The following is a 17723-nucleotide window of genomic DNA, read 5'->3' as shown; positions in this document are numbered from 1 at the left end:
TACAGCAAATCAGTTCGAGCGAACACAGACAACGTGATTAATATTCATGAACCCAGCAGCTCATTAAACCTTAGTGTGTTTAATATTGTTATTAATAGTAGAATTCGTGGTAGTAACAAGACGTTCATAGAAACACTGAATTACAAACAATATCACCACCAGTCCTAAGTTCAGTCAACATGACAAACATGCATTCATACATGGTTATTCTAATTACTAAAGTTCTAATGGCTAAATTTGAATGCTAATTATAATTATAATATTATATCAGATATTAAATATTAGTCTGGTGAGTAAACTAAAAATGTAATTAATTTCATTAAAATTTCATTCATTTAACATATTTAATATTGGGGTCATCCAAGTTATTTAATATAGTCAATTTTTTTTTTTTTTTTTTTAAAGCAACACAATAGTTACTTTCCCTGGTAATTAGTTACTTTTATAATGATGTAACTCTGTTACTAACTCAGTTACTATTTGTGAGAAGTAACTAGTAACTATAACTAATTACTTTTCAAAGTAACATTCCCAACACTGCCCACAACAACATTAAAATAGTGTAGATTAGTGTACAATGTTTTATATTTATTTTATAGTTATATTAAATTAGATTTTTTTTAAAGTAACGCAATAGTTACTTTGCCTGGTAATTAGTTACTTTTATAATGATGTAACTAACTCAGTTACTATTTGTGAGAAGTATCTAGTAACTATAACTAATTACTTTTTTAAAGGTACGTGCCCAACACTGCAAATCATTTACCAACCCCCTTGTCATCCACAATGTTCATGTCTTTCTTTCTTCAGTCGTAAAGAAATTGCTTTTTAAGAAAAACATTTCTGCATTTTCCCCCATATAATGGACTGATATGGTGCCCCGATGTTGAACTTCCAAAATGCAGTTTAAATGCGGCTTCAAACGATCCCAAATGCGGTTATAAACGATCCCAGCCGAGGAAGAAGGGTCTTATCTAGTGAAACGATCGGATATTTACATCAAAATATATAATTTGAATACTTCTTATTCTCGAACGCTCCTCTTGCCTTGCAGTCCTTGAACGTGTATTCTGGCTCAAGACAGTTAGGGTATGTTGAAAAACTGACCGTATTTTCTCCCTCAACTTCAAAAATGATTTCAAAATCATCTTTGCAAAGTGAACATGCAAAAAAGATCTAACAAACTTAACAGAAAAAGTACAACAGTGATATATATCTCCTTTAACCTACTTGAGAAACTCGCTAAAGTAACCCGTTTTCTGTAAATGTGCAAGACTTCCGGTTCATTAGATGCTGTAGAGAAATAGGCAAAAGAATAACAAAGTGCAGTAAACTGTTTGCACTACCAACGACTGTGTTGACAATTAAGATAATGCATTAAAATAATATTTTAAGACACAACAGTTTGCAATATCAAGCAGCAAAACAAGTTTTGCACAGCTAAAAACAGCTGGAAGAGAATGAGACCGGAAGCCTCGCACATAAAATTTACAAATGACTGTGGATTTACAAATAAGGTGGATAAAGTATATTCTAATGCTTCTGCAGTTGCATTTTCTGAAAATTTAAAAATGGTGTTGTGCCCATTTTCGACCCTTGCCAAATTATTACCCCCTCTCGTTGAAATCGCTACCTGATTTGCCTAATCCTAACCCCACCCCTCCCCCACACCTAACCCTAAACCTACCAAAACTAGGGGGGTAGTAATCTGGCGGGGGTCAGAATTTGGCATAACAACGGCACTTAATTAATTTATGTATATTTTATGTTATGAAGAACAGTAGAGGATACTTAAATATAAGTGCTTAAGGGGGTACAATTCTAGGAAAAACTACAAAACAGTTCCTGGAATAACTTTAATGTGTTACAACGCGCCAAGGTCATTACAAACAACCATTTTAATTCAAGGACCTAATTGGGGACGTCTTTCTTTCCTTTTACATAGTTCCAGGCAAGTTCTGATTTGTGACCCAGGACCACAAAACCTTTCTTAAGTAGCACGGGTATATTTGTAATTTATTTAGAAAATTATCGATTTTTCTTTTATGCCAAAAATCATTAGGATATTAAGTATAGATCATGTTCCATTAAGGTATTTTGTAAATTTCCTACCGTAAATATATAAAAATTAAATTTTTTATTAATAATATGCATTGCTAAGAACTTCATTTGGACAACTTTGAAGGCGATTTTCTCAATATTTAGATTTTTTTGCACCTTCAGATTTTCAAATAGTTTTATCTCAAACAAATATTGTCCTATCTTAACAAACCATACATCCATGAAAGCTTATTCATTCTCAGTTCTACATATACAAACTGTTGTATGCCGACAGAAAGCTAAAGCTAGAGTGAGGTAAAAGTGGTAAAAGCTAATTTTTTTAATAATGTATCTGACCACAAAAAAAGAATTTGAATGACAGTTGCAATAAATGTACATTTTCTTTATTCCAAAAAGATATCGATGCAGGTCCATAACAATAACATCTCTCAATAAAATATTTACACACACACTTAAAAAGTACATTAACATCCCTTCAGAGGCATTATGTATACCATTGGCAGACAGCTGAAGCCACTAGATAACTGGATATTATTTCTAATTGCATGGCAACACAATTCTCATCAGGAGACGTGAATAACAAATGATTCATGTTTGGCATTTGCCATCATCATATTTAGCTGGGCGAGTGTTAAGAGGGACGAAAGCTCGCTTTTTAATAAGAGGAACAGAACATACAGTAACAGCCGTGCCTGTTCGGAATTACTAGTTAGAACTGATTTGGTTCTTTCAAAGAAAAATATCTACAGGACAGCGAGTAGAAAACGTTTGTACTCAGATATGAACTATGAACCTGTTCCCATGTAAAGACAACAAAGAAACGAAATCAAAATAGCTTGTGAAAGAAACATGAGCCTTTACAAGGCTGGTCCTTTGAACGTACTTGAGCGATGTATATTGGAGCTGGGCCGGGTTAAATGCGAAACCTAATTAAACCCTGCAAAGAGTAACTGCTACTTTTGTCCACATAACTGTACATAAACACACGTTTTTTCTACCATATATGAAAACAACCAACAGCACGGTAGCGTCATACGCAAAGTTTGACAACAGATATTTACCGTGTAGGTTCTTGCTAACAGCCAAATCAACAATTTCCCCAAAATCTAATATTCAAGTTACGCTATTAAAGCTAGTAAACGCTTCCAATTCTAATATGCTTTTAATGGGAGTTGTACAAATGGACACTTTGGAAAATAATAGCAAATACACACAAGCAAACGTGTAACTACATACTCACGGCTCGTTTTGATTTTGCAGTTTGTCTCGGCATTAGACGACTCGTTATCAAGGGCATACAAAATAATTTCTGGGCTGAACAACTCAGACAATAAACATGCAAGTTATACTTCAAACCTTTAAAAAAATCAAATTAGCTTATGGGCAGGCCAATAAATAAGCAACTGGAGAATTGCAAATCAACAAAAATATATACAGATCATTTGGAGAATACAAACACCTGGCAGTGTGCTGACATGTGGAACGCTTGTGCAGTTTTAAGGCAATTTGAGGGAAAAATGAGGGAAAATACTGCTACATTACTTGTTAAAATGAATGAAACGTCATTGTGCTACACAACCATGTGGCATTACTAAACAAAAAAGGTTTCTTGTTTATATTCGCTGACATCTTGATGAAAACAATACACATCTTGACTAAAATATCTGAAATGTGAATAATTAGTTCAAAGTTCCTGAACCAGTCCATGCGCTAACTAGCCGACTCACCAAACAAATGAACCTGTTGTGTCTGTCATCCATAAAGAATAACTTTTCATAACCATTCCCATTCGATATAGAGCAGGTTGTTCCTAGTTTAGTGATACAGCAGTGATACAAATACACCAACCAGGACCAATGCTCAAATGCCGAATGACCTGCATGTAAAAAACACACATTCTAGTGTTTACTAGCCACCCTTAAGCACGTCACATGACTAGATGACTAGGAGCTCGTTGGCATTATTACACGAAATGATTTACAGTTTTGTTGATACCATAGCTACAGACAGTTACGCCAGCGGTCCAAACTCGGCTACGGTGTCCAATACTTTACATGAAAAACGGTGAATGAGGAGGGCTACACTGTGACTGCACTATCTGGAATTCATTTGACCACATTATTAGTATTTCCCTTTAAAAAAGAAAAGAAAACAAAAAGAGATGGAGTTGCTCTGTAAAGGCAAACTCCTGTTCGTAAGCCAAAATTAAAATGTCGTCCTTGCGGTAAGGCTCAATGCCAGGTGAACAGGTTGATGTTGTTTGGTTGCGTCACTGTTCAAAGCTTCTGATGGAAACTTCAGCCCAGTGGTCGTCACTCAACTCCCGAAGCACCAGGTGTGTTGTAACGGTGCTTGCGGGGCTCTCAGATCTTCTTGGGCCGGCGTCCCAGATGGTAGTAGTAGGACAGCGTGACAGTTAGGAAGAATATGCGACTGAGGAGGAGGAGGATGGCAGCATTTGGTAGGGAGCCCAGTTCCACCAAAGTGACGGAGGTCACTGAAACAGTGAAGCAAAGATATACGTGATCCAAATATCAAGGCAGTTTTAAGGAAAATATAAATAAATATCACAATTACTAATTAGACTTATATGAAAGCCCATTTCCACCACTGAACAAAAACAAAAAGAAAGTTATATTTATAGGTTTTTTTATGCTTTTAATGAGAGAGGACAGTGGAGAGCTGACAGGAAGGCACTGGGTGGAGAGAGGGGAGCGGGATCAACAAAGGACCTCAAGATAGGAATTAAACTCGGGTTGGCATGAGCGCAGTTGTGCTGTATGTTGGTGCACTAACACGAGGCTATCAGCGCCAATGGTGACTGCAAGTTTTTCTCTCAATATACTTTTTTTTTCTTGCAATTGCAAGTTTACATCTTGCCATTCTGACATTTTTTCTTAGAATTGCATAATACAAACTCAAAATTCTAACTTTTTTTTCCCTCAGAATTGAGAGACAAATTTGTAATTCTAACGTTTTTCTTAGAACTGCATAAAACAAACCCACAATTCTAACTTTTTTTCCTCAGAATTGCATAATTTGCAATTCTAACTTTTTTTCAGAGTTGAGAGATATAAACTCACAGTTCTAACTTCTTTTGTAGAATTGTGTAATATAATCTCGCAATTCTAACTTTTTCTCACAACTGATATAAACTTGCAATTCTGACTTTTTTTCAAAGAATTGATATAAACTCACAATTCAATTTTTTTTTTTTCACAGAACTCTGAAATATAAATTTGGACTTTTTTCTCAGAACTGTGAGATATAAACTTGCAATTCTGACTTTTTTCCTCAAAATTTTGAGATATAAACTTGGAATTCAAACTTTTTTCTCAGAATTGTGAGAAATGTTAGATTTTTTTCCTCACAGTTGCGAGTTTACATCGTTTTACATCATTTTCTCAGTATTGTAGGATATAAACTCACAATTCAAACTTTTGTCACAGAATTGTGAGATATAAACTTGAAATTCTGACCTTTTTTCTCAGAATTGTGAGATCAAAACTCACAATTCAAACGTGTTTTCTCAGAACTGTAATATAAACTTGATATTCTGATTTTTTCTCAGAATTGTGAGATATAAACTCGCAATTCTGACTTTTTTCTTAAAATTGTGAAAATTGTGAAATAAACTCAAACTTGACTTTTTTCTTAAAATTGTGAAATACAAACTTGACTTTTTTTAATCAGATTTGTGAGATATAAACTCACAATTCTGACTTTTTTTTCTCAAAATTGTGAAATACAAACTTGACTTTTTTTTTTTTATCAGAATTGTGATCTAAAACCCGCAATTCAAACCTTTTTCTCAGGACTATGATATAAAAACTTGCAATTCTGACTTTTTTCTTGCAGTTCCGAGTTTATATCTCACAATTATGACTTTTCTCTGAATAATGAGACAGAATTATGACTATTTCTCAGAATTCAGTTTATATCACGAAATACTGGCTTTAAAACTCGCAACTGCAAGTTCTAAGAAAAAAGTCAGAAATGCCAATTTATATCTTGGGAATTTGAGATAAAGATAAAAATGAAAACAGGCTTTCATAACGTACACTAACTCTACACTGTTTAATAAATAAATAAATAAATCCGTTAAACCTAAAACATAACGCAAAGAAGTGCAAAATTCAAAGTACAGGTATAAGACCTGTAAAAATCAACACAGAATGTTCCTTCACATTAATACAGTACACTGTGCCCTATTTTTACAGTTCAAACTTTTACCTTGGCATACAGTTTTAATATCGCATATGCATATGAGCATAAAACCTCAGAATCACAGAAGATTTTAGTTAAAGCCATAAAATTAAAAAATTCACTTAGAACAACACTATATTTTGGGCATATGCTCTATATAAACAACATTTTGTTAACGTGACAAAATTAATAAATTAATTAGAAATTAATATTACCTCTTGAAAATGTTTCAACCAAATGCAAATGTGCAATAAACCAGTATATGTTAAAATATACATGTATGTACTTGAATGAATTCATTGAGAAAAGCCAACCACTAGAGGGCAGTGGCTTCATAATAGTACAGGGCCCATCTAGAGCTGACAAGAGACAAAATGCATTAGACTCTAGTTATTATTGATACAAACCTAAAAACTGGATGGCAAAGTAGCAGGCCTCACTAAGTAACGTCCACTGGATGATAACCTTCTCAGCAGTGTACAAGCCATTCCACATGATCAGAGACAGACCTGCCAAAAAGAAGGGAAATAAATGAGAAAGTGTTATATATACACTTTTTTAAAGTTTGGGGTCAGTAAGATCTTGTTAACTTTTATTTAAAAAGGGTTTAAATAAATACTATTTGTCTGAAATATATTCATCAAAGAATCTTGAAAAAACGCATTATGGTTTTCACATAAATATTAAGCACCATGACTGTTTTCAACATTGATAATAAGAAAAAAATTCTTAAGCAATTATCAGAATGATTTCTGAAGGTTCATGTGACACTAAAAAATTTAAGTAACAGCTACTGAATTAAAACCAATGAATAAATGTAGTGAATTTTACAAATGGCAGATGAAAAAAGAAAATGTTGAGTGAGGTGACACAAATGTTCACTGTTCCAATGAACTAAACTTAATTAAAAGTAACTTATAACTAGGGGGCTGAGACAGAAAATGTTCACCCGGAGACACCAGAGAACAGCGGCTGACACATACTGACAGACTTAACAATTACCAGGAGAATTAAATGAGTAATATTAAAAATACATCTCATCTATTTAATGTTTGAGGGCAAGATTTGAAAAGCGAGCAGGTAGAGAGAGGAATAATTGCACTACTAATTTGTGCAAATTCGTTGTCTGCAGTGGACCAGAAAGAGTCAGATTTAATGTGCAATTAAATGAATGAGCAGCGGAGAGCGTGCCGCCCCGCAGGGAATATTTCCTCCTCGCTTCTCTTCACAATCCACTGGCTGACTGGCCATTTACTCTCACAACAAACACAAAAACACACATCCTAAAAGCCCCTTGAGTAGAATGGTAAAAAAAGACACACAGAGGAGTCTTTTTATGGTCCATGAATAGATGTGCTGACCACATGACAACCTCTAATTAAGAGTGTGAGAGATCGTTAGGCTATTTCGCATTATTAAAAACACTGAATGACTTACTGAGAATGGCTCCTCCATAGAGACGTATAGAGACACTGGTGGCTGTTTGTTCTTGGTCAAATACAACTTCATACAGCTGGTTAGGGAAGGCTAGGGCCTATAAATCACACATTTGAAATAAATTATTGATGCATAGACTCATTATGATACTAAAGATAGTAAGAGAGCACTGAGTACTGAGACTTACCATCAGGGCCATGACTGTGAAAACCACGGCGGAGAAGAGGATCCACAACCTTGAGAAAGGAAAAACATCAGCGTCAGTAGAGAAGATTGCTAACTTTGATTGTGTGTTTTCTATTCTAGAATGCCATGGGCAGTTTAGCAATGATACCCAGTACAGAGGGGTTCAAAAGCCTGAGATGAAATATCTACTGTAGGATTCATCTGGATCTGGGATTGCATTTAAACCTGAAAATAAACTTTAAAAAATTATTTAATGAAAAATGAATAAGAAATATTTCAGATTCTGAACAATTTTTGATCTCTAATCAAATAAGTACATTCGTGACATTTATTTGACTCTTTTCAGATTCTTCCATTGAAGATCAAGATGTTCTTTGGATCATCTCAAATCATGCTGGAGAATATGATCATCAAGTGCTACTGTCATTACAGCAAAAGACAGACCACATACTAAAACATTTAGAAATTCATGTTCATTTTCACTCAAATTATGCTGAAAATATACATTATCGTTCAAAAGTTAGGGGTCAGTAGGATACACTTTTATTCAGCAAGGATTCTCAGAATATACAGTATACTCGCAAATGCGAGTTATAAAGTCCAATTCTGAGAGGAGAAAAAGATATTTTCTCAAAATTGCGAGTTTATATCTGACAATTCTGGCGTAATAACTCACAAACTACTCACAGACGTAAACGTACAATTACGAGGAAAAAGTCTGAATTGTGAGCTAAAAAGTATGCTTTTATTCAGCAAGGATCTATTAAATTATGGAAGCCTGTTTCTACCACTTTTAATCTCACAATTATGACTTTTTTTCCCTCACAATTTCGAGTTTACATCTTGCAATTCTGACTTTTTCCTCAGAACTGCAGGATATACACTCACAATTTTGGCTTTTTTCTAGAGGTGTAAGAATATATCAATACACGTGTGAATATTATTGCTTATATCCTGACCGCTAGATTGCAGTCTTATCTCTGAACTTAAACAGTGACAGGAAATACTAGCATAAGGGCACACCTATAATGCCCCGTTCACACTACAAGCGACACGCAGTGACAAAGCGACACGATCCCATTCAATTCAATGGAGAGCTGGCAATTTTTGTGGCGACAAGAGTGACAGCGAGCTACAGCGACTGGATGGGGCGTGTCCAGCGACGCGACAAATTTCAGAATCCCTCAACTTTATGCAAATGAAGAGTGACTTTCGGGAGCGACAGCCAACAGGAAAGAAGACGGTAGAGCTCATGTGATCTTTCTCCTCTAGATACGCAATGGAAAAATATAGGCTCTGCTTCTCATTCATTTTTGTTTGTATGTACAGATTTAATTTATATTTATATTATATTTAGTCTTTTATATATATATATATATATATATTTATTTATTTTTTTTTTTTACAATTATTTTGTTTTCTTTAGGAATCCTGTAAGCACTTAATTTTTTATTGATATTAAGAAGTTGCAATTCTTAAGTTCAGATCAAAATGAATTGTAAACTTAAATTGTAAAGCAGGGTCTAAAAATATATATGGTCTGTTTATAAAAGCTTACATTTTATACATTTAATAGCTAAAGAATCTTGCAAGCACTTTATTTCCCCCTTTACTCGTGATTCAATAACATTGAATGGTTTGCATATGGTGTGTTCTTAATTAAAGCTTTCCTAAAATTATGTCCTATTCATAAAATAAAAAATATCCCAATATATCGCCTTGTTTACAACATTGCAATGTATCGCAACATATCGTATTGCAACCCCTGGATCGGAATACGTATTGTATCACCAGATTTTTGGCAATACACAGCCCTACTTTTTTCTATCAATCACAAGATATAAACTTAAAATTCTTACTTTTTTAAGCAGAATTGCGGGATATAAACTCACAATTCAGACTTTTTTCTCACAATTGCACAATATAAACTCACAATTCAGACTTTTTTTTCTCGCAAATGTGCAATATAAACTTAATTCAGATTTTTTTCTCAGAACAGCAGGATATGAACTCACAATACTGACTTTTTCTCTCAATCGCAGGATATAAACTTACAATTCTGACTTTTTTTCATCAGAATTGCAGGATATAAACTCACAATTCAGACTTTTTTCTCGCAAATGCACAATATAAACTCACAATATAAACAATTCTGACTTTTTTCTCAGTATTGCAGGACATAAACTTACAATCCTTACATTTTTTCTCAGAACTGCAGGATATAAAGAATTTCAGAATTGCAGGATATAAACTCAGTTCAAACTTTTTTTCTCAGAATTGCAAGATATAAACGCAATTCTGATTTTTTTCTCAGAATTGCGTGATAAAAACTTGGAATTATGAGGAAAAAGGCAGTACTGTGAGATAAAAAGGTCACAATTACCTTTTATTTTTTTTATGCAGTGGCAGAAACAGGCTTCCATATTAAATTGATCAAAAGTTACAGAAATGTATAATGTTACAACAAATTCTATTTCAAATAAATTCTGTTCTTATTTACCAAAGAATTTTTTTTTTTAATTTCATCATGGTTTCCACAAAAATATTAAATATGAATCAACTGTTCCAGTAGTACTAGTAGTTTAGTTTTTAAAGCTACGTCAGCAGCTGAGGTTACTTTCATGGCAAGAACAGAGTTACAATAATACAGTAAAATAAAAACTAAACAAAAAGAAAAACACAGCAGTTAAGATTGTACAGTCAAATCAAAAATTATTTAGACACCAGATATAATTTTTGATTATTCTTGTACTAGTGGGTGCAGGACACTATAGTTCATTTATGTAAGTGAGAATAGCTAAATGAAGTAAACTGTGACATATTATACCCAAAAATTCTTCATAAAGTGGACTACCACTAAAATTTGGTACTAAAAATTATTCAGACACTTTGACTTGATTATGTTTTGCTTAAGTGTTTTTTTCTTTAATTGTTAATGTGACCTCTTCACACCATAGACTGAACAAAACTAAGCATTGCTTGGTAACTGATTGATCTAAATTGGTATTATCTAACTGTGTACTTTAATTTAACAGCTGACAGCTACTCAACCTCATTCATTTGTGAGACAGACTAACAAAAGGATGGCACTATCAAAATGAATTTGTTCTGACAGTTTAACTGTGAGTTCTTGTCATATTTTATTACCATTTTCTAAACGATAGCAAATAAACTGTGATAATGTGAGAAATGTTGAAGGTGTTGGAATAAATTTTGGTTTGACTGTATGTCTACATTTACATATGACAAAAATTCTAAAACTTTTCTGGTAAAATCTTACTAAACAACTCCTGAGGTGAGCTTATTGAATAAATATGTTGTCTACTTGTATTAAAAGCAGGATTGTCGAATAAAGTATGTTTAAAAACTGAAAGAAATGGATCATGTGACACTGAAGACTGGAATAAAGGCTGCTAAAAAATTCTAATTTGCCATCACAAACATAAATTACATTTTTAAATATATTCAAATAGAAACTAGCTTTTTTTGTTTGTTTTTTTTGCAAGAATATTACTGTTTTTACTGAATTTTTAATCAGCAGAATAGGTGGGCATAAAAGACTTCTTTCAAAAACACACACACAAAAAAATCACCTACCTTAAACTTTTAAATGGTAGTGCAATTTATAATTTAAAAATGTAGTTAATAAGAAAAAATCCTTCAGTATTGACTTTTAGACTTTTGGACCCCACAGCATATATTCTAGAAATTTGATAATGTTCTTAAATTCTTACATAAATCATTTGCTTCCAAATCATAGCGTCCAGAGACAGACAAATTTATATACGTTATTTAAAAAGTGGCTGAATTTATACATTTATCAAGCCTAGGGTTTAGCTGCTCCATCTGTGGCCTGTCAAAATAGCTGTGCTTTAATTAAAGGCCTGCTATTTTCTGTACTGGTGACCCAAGGCAGAACGTAATAAATGAGGTTTATAAGAGCAAACTCCCCTAAGCATTGTGGTGTGGAGCATTGCAGAACAGCACAGGGATGTTGTCTTACCTCAATCCCACAGGCTCTCGAACCGCAAACTTGATCTCATTCCCCAGCATCTGACTGATCTGAGAGAGAAGAGGAATAAAGAAAGATGAGAAGAGAGAGAGAGACACGAGGGAGATGAACACTACACTCAGAATAATAAAAAATGGACATATCCTGCAAGACGTGACAGAAACTTCCATTCTGAATTCACTTCGGAGGAACGAAAACAACTATATCATTCTGAAGCATGATGAATTGACAGTGCATGCTGAGTTGTCCACAGTTGTGTGGTGCGAATCATGAAGACATCTTTAATTTAGGTGAAGAAACCTCTTGTGAACATTGACGTCTGGGGGCCATCGGTGGATAGGTGGATTAATAACATTATTTTTAGCATGAAATCCAATTTGATAACAAATTAACAAATGCAGCCACCCACATTGTGTCTCTGATGATTTCCACAGATTCACACGTATTCAGTTTATGGCTGGCATTCAATACATCCACCTACTTCTACATAGCTGTTAAACAAAGATGGCAACACTACAAGGAAATCAATGTGTTGGCAGACTCAATTGTTTAATCACCTTTTTGAGAGGTGAGACCGTTTTATTATTAGCAGCATATCACGGGTTCCCATATGGCTGCTTAAAACGGTTGAAAGAGAGAAAAGAGCATTTATTGCTCCTCAAGGAGCATTTTGGTTTCTAAGGAAATCTATTACTTTAGAACTAAGAAACTAATTTATACCAGGGAGCTCAGCTTTTTAAACTATTCATTAAAAGAACAATTTCATAAAATTCATTTGTTACAGAAATCACACTAGAGCTTCATTGTAGTTCAAGTCATGAAAAAAAATTAGATGTGGATTTTTCGTAAATCGTTTTACACAGGAAATAACTCTTTTAATGAAATTTAAAAAATGGATTACTGGTTTGGATTAAGGCTGCCCTGTATAATTTACAGCATCAAAGCGATAGTTCATTTAAAAATGAAAATTCTGTCATTAATTATTCACCCTCATGTCATTCCAAACCCATAAGACCGTCATTCTTCTTCGGAACACAAATTAATATATTTTTGATGAAATCTGAGAGCTTTCTGACCCTGCATAGAAAGTAACGCAACTACAACATTTAAGGCCGAGAAAGGTAGTAAGGACATCAGTGGTTCAACCTTAATTTTATGAAGCTTTTTGTGCAAAAAGAAAACAAAAATAAAGCTGCAAGCAGCGTTGAAAGGGCCCTCACACCCAGACTCACCACCACTCAGTGGCTTTAAGAAAACAGTAAACAGTGAGCAATATGCATTAAAATTGGTAAATATAGAAGGAATATATCAAAGTCATTTATATGTGCCAAACTTCCTACTACCAGCTGGTGGCACTATACCTGGATTTTGGCTTGTAGATGTGCTCAGGCCAGCATTTTTATCAAACTTATGAAGTTTAGTGCAGATTGAACATGATATGTTTGAGTTAGCGCAAAGCATGATGTATCTTGTTGCCAACAGGTGGTGTTATGATTATAACTGAATATTGGCCTTTAGATGTCTTCAGGACAGGACTCTTACTAAACATGAAGTTTGGTGCAGACTGGACACTGCATGTTTAAGTTAGTGTAAAACAAGTCATTTCCTGTTGCCAGCAAGTGGCGCTATGATTATAACAGAATATTCGCCTTTAGATGTCTTCAGGCTTTACACTTATTGAACGTGTAAAGTTTGATGCAGATCAGACATGGTATTGCTGAGCTACAAAACCTTCTATTCCCATGGCGAAACATCGGAATTTGTCAGGCCAACACAGACACGCCGTTTAACGAGAACTCAAAATCTTTGCAATATAACATCACAAAGACCTTTGGAGTAGGCTGACCAAATATAATGTTGATGTCATTAAATCTCTATGAGGAATTCGTTAGAGTGTAAAACATGTCACTTCCTGTTGCCAGCAGGTGGCGCTATGGCTATAACTGAATATGGTCATGGGCATGTGTTCAGTCCTGCTCTTATCAAACATGTGATTTTTGGTGCAGATCAGACATTGTATGCCTGAATTATAACAACTTTCTTTTTTATTGCGAAACATCGAAGTTTGTCAGGCCGCCACAGACACGCCCTTCAACGAAAACTCTAGATCTTTGCAATTTAACATCACAAAGGACTTTAGATTAGACTGCCCAAATTTGGTGTTGATCTCTGTTTAAATCTCTAGAAGGACTTTGTTTAAATACAATGCCTGAAAATGGCAAAACCGACACAAAACTTGCAGAGAAAATTCAAAATAACAGACTTCCTGTAGGTATTGGTGTGTTACATGTGTTACATCCAAATTTCGTACAAGTATGTGAAACACAGATCGAAAGCCACTTTGTTGAAATTTTCTAGGTGGCGCTATTGAGCCATTTTGCCACACCCACTTCTGAAACCCATTTCAGATGTAAATTTTCACCACTTTTGGCATGTGTGCAAAGTTTCATTCTATTTGGAGAAGGCGAAGAAGAAGAATCTGAGCAATTCCAATAATGACTTCATTCAAAAATGTCTTCTCTTCTGGGTCAGTCAGTCCCGAGTGTTCAAGAGAGTACCAGAAATTGTTGAATAAAGTTGTTACCTTCATTATTTTTATAGCTAATATTCTTGTAGCTTCATAAAATTATGACTAAACCACTGATGTCACATAGACTATTTTAACAATGTCCTTACTACATTGCTGGGCCTTGAAAGTGTCAGTTGTGTTGCTGTCTCCTGAGGGCCAGAAAGCTCTCGGATTTCATCAAAAACATCTTAATTTGTGTTCCGAAGATGAACGAAGGTTGGAAAGTTTAAAATTCTTACTGACTCTAAACTTTTGAATAACAGTGTATGTGATCAGCAAAACAGCCTGTGTGAAAATGAACAGTTTGTGGCCTGAATGTTAAGATAGAGGTTAGTAGACCAGCATCCCAGAGTCACATGATTGATTGTTCTTCTATAAATCTGTGCAAAGAAGCAGCATTTTAATTTAAGCTACATCTCCAGGTTTGCTGATTGATGACATTATAAATGCTGTGACGGATATAAGCGGGAAATGATGTCTCATTTATTCTCAGTGGGTGCTTGGCGAATGCAGATAAAACACTACACCTCCAGAATCCCACTTACTGTGGCAGACTACAACAGCGTCAGTGCATCTGTATGGGTTTCCTTAAAAATACTGTGAAATGAGACAGAATGGGAGCGCAACAGGGAGATAAGAAAGAGAAAACCCAGTGTAAGAGACAGAACAGAGGCAAGGGAGGTGGGAAAATAAGCGTGCGGAGATAAAGAGAGAATGCACACTATGAGTGCAGGTCCCTGTAGATCCTGCCACAGTGATACAGCAGATGCTGCTGCTGGGCTGCATACTAGGATGTGCTAATGACTTGAAAATAAATTAGATTTGGTGACTGCCAGAATGCAGACGCCCAGAGCTGCCCAGACAATCACCACAACAGCACCAAAAGTAAACAGGCGACATAATAGGAATGCAACGTCCAATACAACACAGCATGTATTTCAACTCATCCTCTGCTGAGAAAACTCAAGTTAATGAAATGACAACACAATCCCACAATATCTTTCAAAGAGCAGATAGATGGACTAATTTTACGGTTGAGAGTGTGAAGAGTGCTAATAGAGAAATAAAATAAGAGTTTAAAATTTCTGAAACATTTAAAAGCCAATGAAAGTTAAATGAATTAGAAATAATTCAGACTCTGAACTGTGTTTGTGACATTGTGTCAACAAATACAGACACTGTGACATTAATCACTAGATGATTGTCACATGTTGTTCTTTCATTGAATCTCAAGATGCTCTTTCATGCATTCAAAACAAATTTGTCGCAATTCTGAGAAATTAAGAACTGCAAGATATAGACTCACAATTGTGTCTTTTTTCTCAGATTTGCGACATAAACTCACAACTGTGAGTAATAAAGTCAAAATTGCAAGACATAAAGTAACAATTTTGAGAAATGAAGTCGCAATTCTGAGAAAAAAAGTCAGAATTGCAAGATATAAACTCACATTCAGAATTGCGAGATATAAACTTACAATTCTATTATCTACTATTTTTTCTCCGAATTTTGATATAAACTCGCAATTGCAAGACATAAACTAACAATTCTGAGAAATAAAGTCAGAATTGCAAGATATAAACTCAGAATTCTGACAATTTTTTCTCCGAATTTTGATATAAACTGGCAATTGTGAGTAATAAAGTCATAATTGTGAGACACAAACTAACAATTCTTAGAAATAAAGTCAGAACTGAAAAATAAACAATCATGATCTCAAAATTCAGACTTTATTTCTCACAACTGAGTTTATATCACAATTGTGAGAAAAAAGTCAGAATATCTAGTTACCTCACTTTTGTTTTTTAATCGCAAGTGTAAGTTTATATCACGTAACTGTAAAAAAAAAGTCAGAATTATGAGTTTTTATCTTGCTATATGAACTTTATTGTTCACAACTGTGAGTCTATATCATGCAAATTCTGGGGAAAAAAGTCAAAATTGTTTGATAAAATGTTGCAATAGCCATTTTATATTCAGTGGTGGAAACACACTTCCATAAATGTTATTTATTTGTATTTTGCAGTTAATTTGTTTAACCACTGCAGTGATGAAGTACATTAGTACACATTAGCCTTTCAGCATAGTAAAGGAAAAAAAATAAAATAAATAAATAAATAAATAAAGTCGCTGTTAATTGAAATCCCCCAAACAGCTGTCGATGTCATACAAATGAATATATTTGAACTCTTTTTATTACAGTATATTAGTTACAAATACACAATAATCAGAGATGAATCAGTCAAATATATTTTCTAACAACTGTATCTGTTGTTGCATGTTTGTTTTTATTTAATTGTAGATCAGATGAGGGATGTGACTGTTTGTCTGTTCCTGTAGGTCTTGACATAGCTAGCAGCCATACATTGTGATATGAAATCCAATTCACTGCACCGGTAATCCGGATTTTGTAATCTGCAAAAGTGTATATGTGAATCAGGGTGATGCAATCGAATGTAGCTTCGGGGGGAAAAAAAACAGCTCAAAATCCTGGACAGCAAAACAAGGGATTTACAAATCCAGATAACTGTGATCCAGATTAAACTTTTTAAACAACTGGGCCCAAGTTTGGCACAAACTTGTGGAGTTTGTGCTACTTAAGTGCTGCTGCAAAATGGACAAAACCAGAGACACTGAAATTCTTGTTAATTCAACTTTTTACTCAAATTGTGATGCTGATAATAGAATTTATAATGAAATCTGAAAATAATGGAAGAATAATGGAAGTTATAAGGATTTTCACAAGTCGCCACAGACTTTGGACGCCACTGTACATGCCTGTTTGAGCTTGACCTCAAAATCAAGATCTATGAATAAAAACATGAGCGTTTGACATTAAAAAGTATATAAATTGTATTATTTTTATGAAAATAACCAATCGTTTCGCTAGATAAGACCCTTCTTTCTCAGCGGGGATCGTTTACAACCACATTTGGGATCATTTGAAGCCGCATTTAAACTGCATTTTGGAAGTTCAAAATCGGGGCACCATATCAGTCCATTATATGGAGAAAAATGCTGAAATGTTTGCCTCAAAAAACATAATTTCCTTACGACTGAAGAAAGAAAGACATGAACATCTTGGATGACAAGGGGGTGAGTACATTATATGTGAATCTTTGTTTTGGAAGTGGACTTCTCCTTTAACCCAATAAATAAATAAGCAGTTCACAAACGAAAGTGGTAACCGTTTTTAAAAACCCTGAGGCCAATTTAAAATTATTTGCAATTTACAAACATTACAAAGAAGTT

General features: G+C 34.3%; 1 protein-coding gene across 2 annotated transcripts in view; it reads right to left on the bottom strand.

The window, feature by feature from the left end:
- Positions 1-2416: 2416 nt before the first annotated feature.
- tp53i11b (tumor protein p53 inducible protein 11b) overlaps positions 2417-17723 on the bottom strand; it is a 63145-nt gene continuing 47838 nt past the window's right edge. For both annotated transcript variants that reach the window (XM_051135062.1, XM_051135061.1), the window contains exons 4-8: positions 11894-11952; positions 7892-7940; positions 7705-7801; positions 6675-6776; positions 2417-4558 (exon numbers count right to left, since the gene is read on the bottom strand). In XM_051135062.1, the coding sequence (XP_050991019.1) occupies positions 4425-4558; positions 6675-6776; positions 7705-7801; positions 7892-7940; positions 11894-11952 (441 nt within the window). In that variant the 3' untranslated portion in view covers positions 2417-4424. The remainder of the gene's footprint in view (positions 4559-6674; positions 6777-7704; positions 7802-7891; positions 7941-11893; positions 11953-17723) is intronic.

Source organism: Labeo rohita, chromosome 18, assembly GCF_022985175.1.
Source record: "Labeo rohita strain BAU-BD-2019 chromosome 18, IGBB_LRoh.1.0, whole genome shotgun sequence".
In the NCBI taxonomy this organism is placed as follows: Eukaryota; Metazoa; Chordata; class Actinopteri; order Cypriniformes; family Cyprinidae; genus Labeo; species Labeo rohita.
Note: the sequence above shows the minus strand (reverse complement) of the source record. Positions and strands in the feature narration are given on the sequence as shown.